This window comes from Buceros rhinoceros, unplaced genomic scaffold, assembly GCF_000710305.1.
Source record: "Buceros rhinoceros silvestris isolate BGI_N320 unplaced genomic scaffold, ASM71030v1 scaffold978, whole genome shotgun sequence".
In the NCBI taxonomy this organism is placed as follows: domain Eukaryota; kingdom Metazoa; phylum Chordata; class Aves; order Bucerotiformes; family Bucerotidae; genus Buceros; species Buceros rhinoceros.
The window spans coordinates 24435-40779 of NW_010427212.1; the positions used below are offsets into that span (position 1 = coordinate 24435).

A 16345-nucleotide genomic window follows, 5' to 3' on the forward strand; every position below is an offset into this window, starting at 1 on the left:
CAGATGGTTTACATATGAAATCCTCCATGCCTGCAGTAAACACAGCATATAAATAACACGGAAGCCTTGCATGTAGTAGTCTTACCATCAAGTATCTGGTAAAGATGCAGCCCAGCTGGTAAAGGCTTGGCAACACTGAGAATCATGTCTCCTTCCCAAGATTCCAGCATCTAACAGGGACAAATAAAAAAAACTTATACAAAACACCAGCAAGGAATAACTAACATCACTCAAAATTACAACTTTGCTGAGAGCTGTTACAGCCTGGCTACCAAGCTGTGACTTAAGTCACAGTTACTTGGTTCAACAGGGCCAGTAACACAGAAAACAGACAAACATTCAGGACTTTGCCTTTCAGACAGTCACCAGAGAGGTGAAAATACAGTTTCAACCAAAGGTTGTGAGGTATGGGAAAAGCAAACAGTGTTTCCTGCCACTAAACTGGCTTTGATTCAGTTATCGATGAAAAAGCATTTTACAACTTGTCACGTTCCTTTAACACAGTAGAGAATAAATGCAAAGATACTGCATTCAATCGTTAAGATAAATATTTCTACCAATTCATTTCCTTTTTTCTTAAACTACTTTGATAATTTCCTTTTAAGGCCAGCCAGCTCCTCGAAAATACAAAGGCAAATCTGTCACAAATCAAAATGCTAAGAATAAGTCTGAGGTTCTGCAAAGTGTCAGTCCACGCCCAAATATAAACAATTTGCCTATGAGAGCTTTCAAGTCTATGTAATTCAAGTTTCATTGATTTCATGGCTTCTCCAATACTTGGAAAACAGACCTTGAACTAACATTTCCTCCCGTGTAAACTTATACAGGTTTTTTTGCCCCCTAAAACTACCTTTCCCGTGGAAAACTTATCATTGACATAAAAGTTGCAGCATAAATACATTTGTAAACTCGAGCTGTGGCTTGAGTGAAAATGAAGCATTTGAGTTCATTTCATAGAGCAAATACCTGGAATACCAATTGTCGAAGGTCTCCTAGAGTTTTTCTTCTATCAATAGTCAAATCCACGACACTCTCTTTCCAAGAAAGGGAAGGATGCAAAGCCCCATTGTGAAATTTGTAGCATGAGCTCAAATGAAGGTGTAAATCAATGCCATTGTCTGCTGAGTCACATTCCGCTCTTTGAAAGAATAACACAATAATAAACCAGTGAACTTAACACCGACAAATGCATAGCTTATCTCAAAGATGCTTCACGGAATCATCTTGGTTGGAAAAGACCTTTAAGATCATCAAGTCCAACCATTAACCCAGCACTGCCAGGTCTAAACCATACCCCTCAGCACCATATCTACATCTTTTAAATCTCTCCAGGAATGGGGACTCCACCAGTGCCCTGGGCAGTCTGGGCCACGCCTCAACAGCCCTTTCAGGGAAGACGTTTTTCCTAATGTCCAACCTAAACTAATCCCTGGTGTAACTTGGCCATCTCCTCTCATCCTGTCACATTTATGTGGGAGAAGCGACCAACCTCCACCTGGCTACAATCTCAGGTGAGAAGGTCTCCTCCTCCTTCCTCCAGGCTGAATACTCCCAGTTCCCTCTGCTGCTCCTCACAGGACTTGTCCTCTAGACTCTTCACCAGCTTCACTGAGGTGCTGGAGCACGTCCAGAGAAGGGCAATGTCCTTCTGGGAGTGAGGGGCCCCAAACTGAACCCTGTATTCCAGGTGCAGCCTCACCAGTGCTAAGTACAGAGGTAATGGAACCGATACTCTCATGGCTAAGTTCCCTGTCACATTCCCCCCTCCGTCAAGGGGTGTACAAAGTTGCTCAAAGATGACAGGGATTGATTTACATGCTGTGCAATAGAGAGCTAGCATAGACATCCTCCACGCAAGCAGTGTAATAGTACTTTCTGTGTGCTTCTACACTTTGCTTCTACCTTTCTAACCAGAATGCCACACTTCATCTTTAGGGATGTGGATTCTGCAGGTTTTTTCAAAGTGTGTTCCACATTAGTTGTTGAAATGCAGGGACAGCAGAACTGCAGGGACACTGAGTCAGGACAGCCACAGCCATGCTTCCCTCCTTCATACCCATATCCAGTTCTATTAGCTAAATGTAACAGCAAATATTTAAAAAATAAAAGGGATGACATTTGGACGGTACAGAGATATCACACAAGACTTGTGTCTCTTTTTCATGTCCATATTTTGACAGCTTAACTGCAATTCAGGTGTATCATCAGTTCTGTGTGTTCCTCAGAAGGAAAAGTTTCGGCCAGCCTGAATACCACTAGCTCTTTCCTGCACGTTTCTGGCAAAGGATACCATTTATCTGTTGTTTCACAGTAAACCATGTAGTAAATTCCCCCTTCTCCCAATCGAGAACTCCCTCTGTAAACAGAGTTAACATAGCGTATTCCATTATCCTTCCAGACTTGTACTGATTTTCACAAAAAAACTGGTACCATTTCAAACTGGGAGGGAGGGAACCAGTTAGTGAGAAGGCAGAATCTGGATGTACAAGTTGCATTCCTCGAGGAACCTCTATGACACCAAATCATCTTAGCATCTGGCTCTACCCAAGGAGTTTCTTTCATTTTACATCACTTTGGAGATGTGCAGACTAAGAATGCTGGTTAAGAGAGTTACATTCATATACCTCTTTTTTTGCAGCTCAGTATTAGCAGCATTCATTTCATTCAGAAGGTGTTCAGGAATTTGGTACCTTGGATTTCCTCGCGCTGCAACAAATAATATAGGCTAGTTTGGCCTCAGCTGCTTAAAATGTGTTTTGGCAAACAAGAAAAGCGATCAAGATGAGACATTACAGTGCGGTAATCTTGAAAATTCAGAGCAGTAACGTTGCATCCTTTTGTAATAGAGAAAATTAAACTGCAAGATGATACAAAGAAGAAACAAGAGGGTTTATCATCTTTTCCTAAGAGAAACTGATACGCGAATGCTGTTAGCAACAACTTGTATTTCAGGAGATGTTCTGCTAGCGCAAGGTACAAGGAAAAAATTAGTGTCAGCCACTGCCAATTAACAGCTCGATATCCCCTTGGACGTAACATCCATGTATCTTAGTTAGCCCTCTTTCTAAGTGAGCCCTATAAAGAAAACTCGGTCTTCCACTCTTGGAAAGGACAGAAATGCCCACCAGCCTTTGCCCTCCAGAAAAACTGTCAATGAAGGAAGCCCCCAGAATATCAAGATGAGCTTTGCGTACCTTCAGGTGGTCTTTTTAACTGAGCTTTTCGATAAAACAGCATGTAGGCACTTTCTTTACCCTGGAATTGCTTCTCAATATCCTTCTCCTTGATTGGCTGGACTTTTGAATCATTCAGATCAAACCAATGGCCACCATCAGAACTGTCCCTTAGCCTCGTAGGGGTTTTTTCTGAATTCCACTGGACATTGTTCTTCTGAGGAGGGCTCTGAAAATCTTGTCCTCGAGAATCTGACTTAAATGGGAGCTTGTGGTTTTCCTTCAGACCAACCTTCTTTTCATCAGGACTGAAGTGAAATACCTGAGGATGATTCTGCAAATACTAAAAGGAAAGCAATGAAAAGATGAAGTTTTACCCAGTTTTAAACATAGCAGCCTGCACTAGCTACTTCACCTGATTCATTCTCAAACTGATACACAACCCCCATCCCTTCAAACTTGGTTTTGTGATGCTTCCTCATGTATTTCCTCTATTTTGACAGAAAAATGTAATTTTCCTAACACCGCTTACCTGCCTGATCTTTTCCATGCTGATGCTGGCTTGGTTTCTTACATAACTTCAAACTACCATGCAAAATATTGCAAAAGAATTGTTTTCAACATATATGCAACGCTATGAATTATATCACACTAACTTCTGAATCTCAAGAATTGCTTGAGACACTGGAGGCCTTTTAAAACACTCAGTTCTGAGAAGCTCAGTTGTGCTCTGCTGCGTTGTACCTTACACAAATTACTGCTGCCCATCGGGACGGCCCGAGAACTGAAAACCTACTTGCTCGGTTTCAGACAGCTCATCCACTCTGCTTTCTATGTCCATTTTAGCAGCAAGCTGATACTTCAAACAGTCTTGGGTGTCCAAGTTACACAAAATGATAGTTCTTGAGGGTTGGGGATGGTGGACACCAACTACCCTCCACTTCCTCCAACAAAACTACAAAAGCCACCCAATCCCCTTAAAAAAACCAAACCAAAATGTTAATTTCAGTTTCAAATCATAATCGAAAACTCATTTGATAATGCAAATGTTATTTTCCTTAAAGCATTAAAAAAAATACAGTAACCAGTTGGACAAACAGAAAATTTTACTGGAAGTGTTAATTTTATGGATATGCCCTAATTTATCTTACAAACCTCTCTCACACACACTATCTTGCTAGTCCAAGGGCCAGTATTTTCAATTAACATCCTACTGACTATTCAACAGGTACATAAATGTAAAGTTACCTTGACAGTTAAAAGCAGACTAGTATATTACCTTTCGTAATGCTCCATATTGTTTTCGGTATTTCTTATTCCAGGACATCCCTTTTTTCTCCAACAATTTCTGCCCTAATCGATCCAAGGGGATTTGTTTAGATTCTTCCTACAGAGAAATGAAAAACTAGGATAACAAAGGCTACAAAAGTCAAGGGATCAACACAAAGAAGCCAATTCTGAAGTGCTTAAATCATTCCTGTGTTTAATAAGCCAACATAACACCACCTTTTGCAACAGCTTTGATAAGCAACTTGAGGAATACTCAAAGAGGGTCATTGTCCCTATGAAGGGATGCCATTAGTATTAAAGTCAGATTAAGTTACAAGTTTTATCTGCTTCACAGAAAGTTCAGAAGAGTTCTGTACACTTAAACCTCCCTGCTCTGGCATACTAACCCCTTCTAACATCAAAATCAAAGCAATAAAACCCTTACACATCATACCTCTGACAAAATCCGTTTTAAGACCCCCAATGGATCTTCTACTTCTTTGGCATTTTCAGTATCTCTTAAAGATTCATCTTCAATCAGTCCATCCTCTTCTTCCTGTGTAAGAACAATACAAGACTCACTGATACCTTGTTTCACACACAATTAGCTGTTCTCCATTGCAGTCTGTACTAACAGTACTGCACACAATTTACTAGCATGAAGGAAGATCTGATAAGGTGCCTCTGCCACCTGCTACAGGCTGTATATTGTCACACAAAATATCCACTACCAGTCGTTTTAACAGAAAAGGCATTGGTGTTATTTACAAACATTCTCTAAAAAGGCTCTGCTAGTCTTGAACAAAGATATTTGTCCCTTTGAGAAAGAATCTCAGAATCGTTTTGGTTGGAAGAAACCTTTAAGATCATCAAGTCCAACCACTCCCCCAGCACTGCCAGGTCACCACTAAACCATGTCCCTTAGCACCACATCAACACGTCTTTGAAATCCCGCCAGGGATGGGGACTCCATCACTGCCCTGGGCCACCTGTGTCAGGGTTTCACAACCCTTCCGGGGAAGAAATTGTACCTCATGTCCAACCTAAACCTGCCCTGGCACAACTTGAGGCTGTTTCCTCTTGTCCTGTTACTTGGGAGAAAAGGCTGACTGCCACCTCATTACAACCACCTTTCAGGGAGCTGTCAAGAACAACAAGGTTGCTGAGCCTCCTTTCCTCCAGACTAAACACTCCCAGTTCCCTCAGCTGCTCCTCATGAGACTTGTGCTCTAGACCCTTCACCAGCTTCGTTGCCCTTCTCCAGATGCGATCCCAACAGAATGAGATAGCTCAGCAGGTTGGAAGCTACAAAGTCTTGATAGAGATGGCATGTTGTGGGAAACCAGCCTTCTCAGTGAGGTAGGGGACCAAAACACTCTGAAGTTTGGATGTTCTCTTCATCCACTAGCTCTTAATACACTTCTGAAAAATGAGTCACACCAAGCAAGGACGAAAAACCTTTAGGACTTACTTGGAATTGCCAGTTTCCTAATTCATCCACATCTCTGATATAAACATGATAGTGTCCTCCATAGCAGCCACCTTTATGTATAATAACAGAGAAGAGCTCATACATGTACTCTGAATCATCCCTTTCAGTCTTTAAAAAAAAAAACAATAATAGTAACAATAATATAGATCAGTCAGTCTTTCACACAAGGACAGTTCTACAGCATCAGCGTAGCTTCAGGTATTTCTCAGCAAGCTTTCTTACGTGCCGAGATTTGAAATGGCTTTTCAGTGCTGAGGAACACAAGCATGGAGCAAGGCACAGGCTTAAGCATGATTCTGAACAACATGGGATAAAATAAAATATTGATGCAAATAATGGAACAGTTCGATATGCTTGTTCATAACCAGGCTTATTTGTTTAAAAGGCTAGAGAACAAAAATAAGCAACACATTTATATACACAAACCAACTGGAAACAAAAGGCTTCCTCAAATGCAAACACTGAGAAATCTCCAAGCTTATGTTGCAACATGTCAGTAAGAGAAAGGTCTTTTTCAATAAGTGTCACTATTAAGTAGACTCTTTATATATTTTCAGGATCAAAATTTGGCATCAAGCACTGGTATAGCTCCTTTTATCATTAAAATACACCTATATGACTGCAAAGATGGATTCCTAAGACAAGTGAAATAACTACAGGCACATAAACCATATAGAGCTGCATTTATACAAGACATTATCAGACAAGGATGACACAAAACTAAATTTCAATTTCCATTTCTAGGTGTTAAACTTCTGTTAAGGGAAAGGTCAGTTTAAGTTTTAGGAAATTATTATCCCCTTTTCCCTTGTATAATTATAAGGTGTTTCCTTGCAGAAAGCAGTTTTTCGGAAACCAATTGAAATTCTAGAAATTTGGAATTAGAGATGGAAGAGAAGCCCACTAAGTTTTTTTAATACCTTGCCCTGATAAAAAGCAAAATAAAAGATAACTTGCCCTTGAGATACCAGTTCTCTGCTGAGTACGTAGAAACTTTAACAAGCATAACAGTACAAACCTGCTCACAGAAAGGCCTCAGATTTATCTGGATGGGGAATGTATAGCAGCTCGTTTCCTTGTATCGCTCACACTTCTCAAAGTCAAAGTTAAATCTCAGGAGAGAAATGGTGAGAAAGGGCGGCAGCTTGCGTAGTTTAGCAGACTGTGAAGTGATTAAAAACAAAAACTGTAAGCACAGAGTTACATAGAATAGTGGTTTCCACCTTGCTATGGCCAACTCTTTATTTTCCAACAAAGCTTGGTTACAACCAGGCAGACATGACAAGCATCTTCCCTCTCCATTTTGCTACCTTCAACATCCTAAAAGCAATCAAGATCCTTTCCCTCTGTTAAGCTCTACACCTTCTCTGTATGGTGATCACCAGTCCTGTGCTTTATCCTCCTACAGAAAACAAAGGACATTGCTGCAATTCCAGTCAGTAATTGCATTTCCAGAGACCTAGTGATCTTTGTGAGAGGATTTTCTTTGATTTTATTCTAAGAACCAACCACTTCAAACTTCTGGGTTTGTGCTTATGCATGAAGTCAGACTCTACAGCATCAGACTACACAACATCGAGCGCTGTTTAATATCTTCATCAATGACACAGACAGCAGGATCAACGGCACCCTCAGAAAGTTTGCAGATGCCACCCAGCTGAGCTGACATGCTGGAGGGACAGGATGCCATCCAGGGGGACCTGGACAAGCTGGAGAATTGGGCCTGTGTGAACCTCATGAGGTTCACAAAGCAGGATCAACGGCACCCTCAGCACATTTGAAGACACCAAGCTGAGTGGTGCAGGGACATGCCTGATGAGCAGGATCCCTCCAGAGGGACCTTGACAAGCTAGAGAACTGGGCCTGTGTGAAACTTAAGAGGTTCAACAAGGCCAAGTGCAAGGTCCCACACCTAGACTGAGGCAACCCCCAGCATCATCACAGGCTGGGGATACACCTAGACTGCGGCAACCCCCAGCATCATCACAGGCGGGGGATGAAGGGATGGAGAGCAGCCTTGAGGAGAAGAACTTGAGTGTGCTGGTGGATGAAGAGCTCAACATGAGCTGGCAATGTGTGCTCACAGTCCATAAGACCAACCATGTCCTGGGCTGCATCCAAAGCAGCATAGCCAGCAGGTGAGGGTGGGGGATCTTGCCCCTCTGCTCCACTGGTGAGTCCCCCTGTACTGTTAGGTCCAACTCTGGAGTCCTCAGCACAGGAGGGACATGGATCTATTGGAGCAGAGCCAGAGGTAGCCACAGATATGATGCAAGGGCTGGAACCCCACTGCTATGAACACAGGCTGAGAGAGTTGGGCTTGTTCAGACTGGACAAGAGAAGGGTCCAGGGAGACCTTAGTGCAGCCTTCCAGTACTTGAAGGGGCCTAAAAGAAAGATGGGGAGGGACTTTCTAGCAGGGCCTGTTGTGACAAGACAAGCAGTAATGGGTTTAAACTAAGAGAAGGAGATTCAGACTAGATCTAAGGAAGAAAGTTCGGACCATGAGGGTGGTGAGACACTGGCCCAGGTTGCCCAGAAAGGTGGTAGAAGCCCCATTCCTGAAACAATGCAGGTCACGTTGGACGGGGCTCTGAGCAACCTGCTCTAGTTGAAGATGTCCCTGCTGACTGCAAGGGGGTTGGGATTAGGTGACCTTTGAAGGTCCTTTCCAACGCAAAGAATCCTATGATTCTATGATGTTCCCAGGAACTTGGCTCACGGCTGCTTGCAGAGCACCAGACACCACTCGTCCCACACAGACCCTGGGAGCCCAGAGGAAAAAAAGCACAAACACTCAAATGCTGGTGCTGCAGAAGAGTGACACAACTTTGAGGTAGCTTCTCCATTCCCAGAGGAGTGGTGGGATGCTCAGCATCTGGCACAGGTGTTGAAGCCTCCCAGAAAAAACAGAAAGCTACAAATGAAGCTCAAACTATGAACATAGCCAACATGCTTGCTTCTGCTGCAAGAGAAGGACCTCAGCTGAGGCTGGGGCTATTACTCTTCTCACCCCTCCTGCTCACCTCCTCCAAACACAGGATTTGTACATCACTTGAGGTTTATTTTGATGACCTTTGATGAGTTTTCTAATTCTTCAGAGTTGAGTGACCCCAAGTATAGGTCAGAGCTCATTCAGGCACAGTGCTTTCAAATGTGGAAGTCAGAAGGAACCTAGCTGTAACATAACTAGTTCTGAGAGATGGATATCGACCAGAAAAAAAAACATCATTTCCACATGTATTTTGCAGTTTGCTGAGTTGCCTCTGTATGCAACAGAAACATGTCACTAGAATAGATCACAGTGGCATTTTGCTTAAAATCTGCCAGGCTGCTTGAAGAAAAGGGCCTTGACTAAGATCTGGGGGCTATGGTCAATGATGTCATGCCTGAGTGGCATGCGGTATGTGTGTCCTGGAAGACCATAGAGAGCCACAGAACCACCAAGCAAGGGTTAAAGTCTCCCTCATTTATATGGCAGGAAAGCTATATATATTCAAGGCAGGAAAGCCAACATAACCCAGTTTAGTAAGTAAGACTATCAAGTCAGATACAACAACTTTGTGCGTGAGCACATCAGGAACCCTAGTTTGAAACAAACCCAACCACCCCATATGACCTCTGAATGTAAGTGTGGGTTCACCGGACATGCTTTGGAGCCTTTCCAATATCTCCATCCAACTCTACATTTGCAGTGCCACCACCGAGAGCCTCTCAGGAACATAAATATGGTTTAAGAAACCCCCTCAATTAGGTATTCCATTTGCATCAGTTGTGAAGACTACCTTGCAGAGCTTAGTGGCACCATGGATTTTGCACATTCCTCCAAGTTTAGGGAAAAAAATCAGAGTGTACCATTAAAATTCAACGAAGTTCTGGAACACAAGGTTCTTGAACTAGTATCTCTAGAGACTGAGACAAAAAAGGGGGAAGAATAACATGCAAAGACCCACGAAAGAAAGGAATTGAGTGGGTAGGTATGAGCCATCTTCTCTTTCAAATGAGCTAGGTGTGGGCCAGCTGCCTTCCTAATGCTGCCACCAAGCCTGGAGTGACCCAGCTGGCACATTGCATGCTGCCCACATTGGGTCTTATTAGGTCTGCTGCGATCACACACATCATGCCAGCTGGGCCACAGAGCCACAGTCAGCAGTCATGCTGACACAACATTCCTCCTCCCTGTCTTCTAGCACACCCCTCTCTCCTGAGGTTGTCCATTCACACCCCGGTATCCCCCAGCTATGCGACTCCTTGCCCAAATTCAGAGTTCCCACTGCCTTCTTGTGTAGCTGACCAACGTGACAGGTAAGCAGCTCTTATCTCACTCTCCTTGAACCCAGCAGAGTTTACTCAAACAACCCCTTACAACCCAGCGACATGAGGTGCTGGTGAAAGTTCCCCAACTCCTGAGTCACTGATTAACTTCACCTGCCCCAGGCTTGCCTTTGCACCCACTCCCTTCCCCTCTAAGGGTGCTGCGAGGTTTGCTGCGCTTGTCCTGCCCCAGAATAAAGTCACTGCACTAGGTCAAAGAGTTCTGCTGTTGTGAAGATGGCAGAACACATCAAAGTGTACTAATAGCTGCCCGTGTCTGCTTTCCCTTTACAAAAACGTAGTGGGAATAACAGGAAAAAGGAGCAACTTTTTATAAAAAGAGAACACTTACGACATGAAAGAAAACCGAACACCACTTTGCATTATTCCAGAAAAATGCAATTCAAAACCTGCCACTCTCAAAACTGTCACTGGGCTGCCCTTCCCTGGCCCTGGCTAAAGGGGTGCATGAGCAGACAAATAAAAGGTCTGAAATTCAATTACTGTGCTGGGAAAACATTCCAAACTGTCATAAGCCAACAAACGGGGACAAGCTGTCAGCAGAAGGATGCTGCAGGCCGTACTGGCATATACAGTAACCATGCTACCATTTCACAGCGCAGTAAGGGTCACAGACACAGCTCCTCTGGAGGACACCAACGTCAGCAGGACTCAACCATCTGCAGCCTTCCAAAGGAGCCCAGCAGTGAAGGGAGGGAGGGAACCAGGCCAGCCAAAGGAGTACTCCAGTCTGAGTACTCCCCTTGAGCTCCTGGGGACCACTCAGAATAACCATCATAGGCTTAGTAGCAACAGCTCTCTGTTGAACACTGAGGAACTTTGATGACTCAGCACAGGAAAGGGGTCACTGCATTTGGCTTGACAAGTGATTTTTTTAAAAAACAACTTAAAACCAACAGATCTCAGCCACAGCTGAGCACAGAACAAAGCAGCAAATTGTTCATTAGAAGATTATGACAAAGCAGCACAACTCAACAGATGAAACCATCAGCTTCCTTCAAAAGGAAGGAGGAAACTTCCACAGTCCATATTCCGACCACAGGAACATGACTTTGAGGCTTTGCTGTGCCTCGATTTTTATTTCTCTTTTTCCTGGCCTCTCAGATGGTGTGAAACTCCTGGTGCTGCCCATGGTTGGAAGCCACTGGCTTAGCATGCAGAAAGTGGTTGAAAAGCTCTCCGAGCGAGGACACAAAGTGGTGGTGCTTATGCCAGAAGGTGGCAGATGGGAACGACAAAGGCATAAATTGTGAAAACACACCCAGCGTCTTACACTTTAGAAGAGCCGGATGGTTCCTTGCCTGAACACATTCTCACTCACCTGAGGGCTCCAGCACTACAGGACATATTAAAAACACCTACTAAGGTGTTAATTTATCACTGCAAGAACCTGTTCAAGCTTCAGGGAAACAATGTAATACCTGGAGTAACAGTTTCCCTGGGCAGAGCAAAAGTTGTTCATTATTTTTCTCTCCCATTTGTGTTTTCATGAAAGAATTTCTGTGGTTTTCTTCATCAGGCAGTTCTGTTTGGTTTTCCTTCGTGCTCTAGCTTATCTTTTAGCCTATCCCCTGAAATGGCCAAAGCCAGGTGCCCGTAGAAGTGTGTGAATGAGCCAATACTCTCGAAGCCACTTGCCATCCCATTCACCACTGGCAAGACTAAAGACTGCAACAACATTCAAGTCAAGAAATGAGTCACATGAGCTCTTCTTGATAGGGTTGCTGAGGTTTAAACAACGGGTCAGATTTTGGCATCCTCTTGTTATATATCATCTGATTAAAGATACGGATTTATTTTGGAGTTAGAGGGCAGACACAGCAACGGAAACCAAGTTCCTAACCGTTAGCAAACTGAATACCAAGAATTGCCAACACATTCACCTTTGAAGCTTCAACAAGTTTATCACAGGCTCCGCATCGATACAGGTTCTCATTTTCAAAGTATTCCTCTTCCACATACATGTTCCACAGAGCCTCCTCCAACCCAGCAACGCCTTTTACTGCCACTGTTAGGTCTAAGAAATCTTCCTATGCAGAAATACAACAAAAAAATGAGGTAGTAAGTGGTGTAAGTACAGGATGTATTAGAAATATGTACGGAGTCATGTTGTTTCATTGCAGAAGGGGAAAAAACCCCCATACATCTACAGAGAGAAATTAATTTAACCGAAAAAACCCCACAAAACAAACTTTAAGTTACAAAGAGCTTGAAAGACTGTAAAGATGTTTTGCTGTTGTTACCTCACTGTTCAGCTCTCTGATAACCACATCTACAAAAGGCAACGCTTGCCAACTCAAAAGCTGCGTAACACTCGGGGTTTTTTACCTGAGTCACAGTCTGTCACTGGTAGTTTAGACTGAACATCAAAGTCATTTTCACATTTTCAAGTCTGCAGCGCCCTAACCAATACATGCTACCTCAATTCAACGAGGCCACCAGTGGCACTCCAGAAAGACATCATTAAAAAGAACATTTAACGTATTTTCAACAGGCTGAACACAAACCTATCCGGAACAACCCTCTGGCTTTACCTGTCTCTCACTGATATTCTTGCATTCTTTACAAACAATCTGGTTGACAACAATCCCATGGTACAAGCGGTTAATAAGGTCATGACCCGAAGTCCCCACAAGTGAGGTTTCCAAAGCGCTGAACAGGATCCGATTTAACTCCTGCACATCATGCTGCCGCATTTCCTGCATGATAAAAAAAGACTACTTTAGAGAAATAAAATAGTGCCATCTGCTCTGTTTATTGCTTAAAATTAATGTATATTACGTGTGACAAAGACCCATCTCAATGACCACCCATATATTTACTACTTTAAGTAGTAAATTACTACCTTTATTATTTGTTATTCATAATTTAGTTATGCTCAATGTAAATTGGGCTCAGTTTTAGGCCCCCCGCTACACAGACATTGAGGTGCTGGAACATGTCCAGAGAAGGACAACGAAGCTGATGAAGGGTCTAGTGCACAAGCCCAGTGAGGAGCAGCTGAGGGAACTGGGGGTATTCAACCTGGAGAAAGGAGGCTCAGGGGAGACCTTCTTGCTCTCGACAACTCCCTGAAAGGAGGTTGGAGTAAGGTAGAGGTCAATCTCCGCTCTTAAGTAACAAGTGACAGCATCAGAGGAAACAGCCTCAGGTTGCACCAGCAGAGGTTTCAGTTGGACATGAGGAACAACTTCTTCCCCAAAAAGGTTGTCAACCCCTGGCCCAGACTTCCCAGGAGTCCACATCCCTGGAGAGATTTAAAACATGTGTTGATGTGGTGCTGAGGGACACGGTTTAGTGGTGACCTGGCAGTGCTGGGTTAACAGTTGGACCTGATGATCTTAAAGGTCTTTTCCAACCTAAACAGTTCTGTGGTTCTTCGAGTAGCTACAAGTACATTAACTATAACCCACATAAGACTCTTCCACTTGGGAAGATTCAGACTAAACTCTAAAATGAGTTACACAGTTCAATTTAGGTAATCTAAGTATCTGAGGAGAATTTCTGTTGGAAAACCATTTCTGTAAAAACAAAGGAAAAGCTACTGAAACTGTATCTAGCAGAACAGTTTTCCTCTGTTGTTTGCTGTAAACAATCGGCATGTGCTTCGTGCACAGATACAACAACAGTTGACCCAATTCATTGCTATGTCCACAGCTTGAAGTGTTTAAAGATATTTCTTATACGTCAGGCTCCAAAAAAAACCCTACAAAACAAACCACCCTTCTCCATCCAGGAAACAGTTTATCAATGATGGTATCACTGCTGGTGACTTGTACCTCATGGCTGTACCACCCGAAGCTCTCGGTAAGGTCTGTTGTAGATGCAGCCTGCTGGTCCAAGAGCAGAAGCTGAGCAAACAACCGTTGAAGCTGTAACGGAATTATTCGAACCTAGAAATAAAAAACCAAAATATACCAAACAGATCAGAAAGAATCTTCAATCCAATAATTTAAATAAAAAGAAAAATAAATTAGTACAAAACTTGTAATAAACCATCATCCTCTATGGCTTTTATAACACCAGTTACTCAATTCACACCAAAACATCAGGGTCAGACTTGGTTCCCAAAAATCTTCAGTGCCTCCCCTTTACCCAGCCATACACAGCTTGTGTTAAAGCAAAGGCTGTCAAACCTTCAGAGCACCTCAGGGCAGTCATCCAGCCTGCACATGCTGGTTTTACTCCTGGTGACAAGTAAGCTGAAACACCGGAGCTTCAGTTACAGAAAAGAAAAACGTAAAGCAGGAATACACAGAATTTGGGATTGTTCCTGCTCCCCTTGGCGACAAAATGATCTTTGCTCTCAGTTTCAGCACAGACAGAGTGAAAATATTTTCTCAGGCAAAAGCTTACGCACTGGAAACTGTGTAAAAAAATTGACCACAGGCCAAATAAACTCTCTTTCAGTATCAAAGTCAGGCTATTTTTCATTCTCAAGAGAAGTTTCATGTGATTTGAAACAATATTCTTAAGAATCAACCATTCAGCAGTGATAATGACATGACAATTTTCAATACCTTTGCATCTGGTTTACTGCTGTCATCCAGAGTGCCAAGTTCTTCAGGTCCAAGAGAGAACAGTGCTTCTGCAATCATAAAGAAAAATGTCAGTTTAAGAAAAAGACAACATCACCTCTTTAAAAAATGTATTGTTAATTAATGTTAATAATTAATGCTAATTTAAGCATTATGACGACATTTTTTTTTTGGCAAATTCAGACTTTAAACAACTGCTCTGGACATCTTTCACCCTTGCGAATGGTTCAAGTTACATCAGTAAAGCAGAAGTAAACCTCAAGGTGTTTAGATGACAAATTATTTTTTCCCTTATTGGAAGTGAACTGAAATAAACTGTCCTTGAAAACAGTCTGTGTTTGTGGTGTTTCTTTAATATCTAACTAGAAATGCGAGTCACTGTGAACCATCATTCCAACATTATTTTAAGCAGATTTTTAACACGTTACCTCTAAATTCAGGTGTGAAAAGCAGAGTCTGCAGAAGGGAATTGAGGTAGCACGTCCCACCTTGATTTTTGATACCACTTAGGTTGGTGAAATCCCTGGGAGCTGGAGGTTCAGAATCTCTGGGCTTTGATTTCTTTCCTCTTCCACAATGATTGTTTGAAATAAAGGAAAAATCCTCTTCAAATAAGTCCCCAAACATTGTGAAGGCAAAACAGTCCTTTAAAAATATAAAATAATCCATTTACTATAAAAATGTAATTGAATCCATCCTCCTTAATTCCTCCAAGATGAATCCTTCAGCACTGACTGAAAAAATTTATAACTTTTTCACCTTACTCCAATCTAAAAATGAATGTCAGATCCACACAAAAGCGTACACTAAGGTACCAAAAAAAAAAGGTGAGTTAAAATTTTCATTTATGTCAGCATAGGCCTGAATAGACTTTTAACTGGAATCAAACACATCACATCCAACTCTGCCTCAGCAAAACCATGCACAGCAAAACAAACAGGTTCTCCTAAAGCTCCATAATCAACTAATGCTCAGGTTGCCCATTTCCTACAACCAAACTCCTCCCCTATCTTCAATTATCCTTATTTACCTCCTCCGAACCTCTTAAACTTCTCCTTTACCTGTTCTTGAGCTCCATACCTGCCTACAACAATCAAGACGTACGCAAACCACGGCCTTCTATAGCTAAACAATGCTCTGCTTTGCTTTCTTGCACAACTGCCAAGCACTAAACTACTTTTTTTTAATCAATGCTTTTTATTACCCCAAGGTCTCACTCCTGTGTGTTCACTTCAGGCTCCACCACTAGACACACACTTTGCAGAAATACGTGTCTTCATCTACATAACTGTAAAGCTGTGACCATCTCTGCACCTCTATGGACTCACCTACAGTAAAATCATTCATTTTTTTATTCAGCTGCCTGGTCACATAAAGGCTTCACAGCTTCACTTGTGGCACTGCTCTTTACTGCAATTGCAGAAATACGTGTCTTCACCTACATAACTGTAAAGCTGTGACCATCTCTGCACCTCTATGGAATCACTTACAGTAAAATCATTCATTAATTTTTTTATTCAGCTGCCTGGTCACATAAA

The 16345-nt window shown here is 42.5% G+C and overlaps 1 protein-coding gene across 1 annotated transcript in view; it reads right to left on the minus strand.

Moving 5' to 3' along the window:
- USP40 (ubiquitin specific peptidase 40) overlaps positions 1 to 15476 on the minus strand; it is a 34181-nt gene extending 18705 nt beyond the window's left edge. Inside the window, exons 1-13 of the mRNA XM_010141773.1 lie at positions 15236 to 15476; positions 14790 to 14857; positions 14049 to 14162; positions 12804 to 12968; positions 12153 to 12299; positions 6953 to 7096; positions 5914 to 6042; positions 4897 to 4998; positions 4453 to 4560; positions 3195 to 3516; positions 2625 to 2706; positions 967 to 1138; positions 86 to 170 (exon numbers count right to left, since the gene is read on the minus strand). Coding sequence (XP_010140075.1) covers positions 86 to 170; positions 967 to 1138; positions 2625 to 2706; positions 3195 to 3516; positions 4453 to 4560; positions 4897 to 4998; positions 5914 to 6042; positions 6953 to 7096; positions 12153 to 12299; positions 12804 to 12968; positions 14049 to 14162; positions 14790 to 14857; positions 15236 to 15476 — 1879 coding nt within the window. The remainder of the gene's footprint in view (positions 1 to 85; positions 171 to 966; positions 1139 to 2624; positions 2707 to 3194; positions 3517 to 4452; positions 4561 to 4896; positions 4999 to 5913; positions 6043 to 6952; positions 7097 to 12152; positions 12300 to 12803; positions 12969 to 14048; positions 14163 to 14789; positions 14858 to 15235) is intronic.
- Between the last annotated feature and the right edge of the window lie 869 nt (positions 15477 to 16345).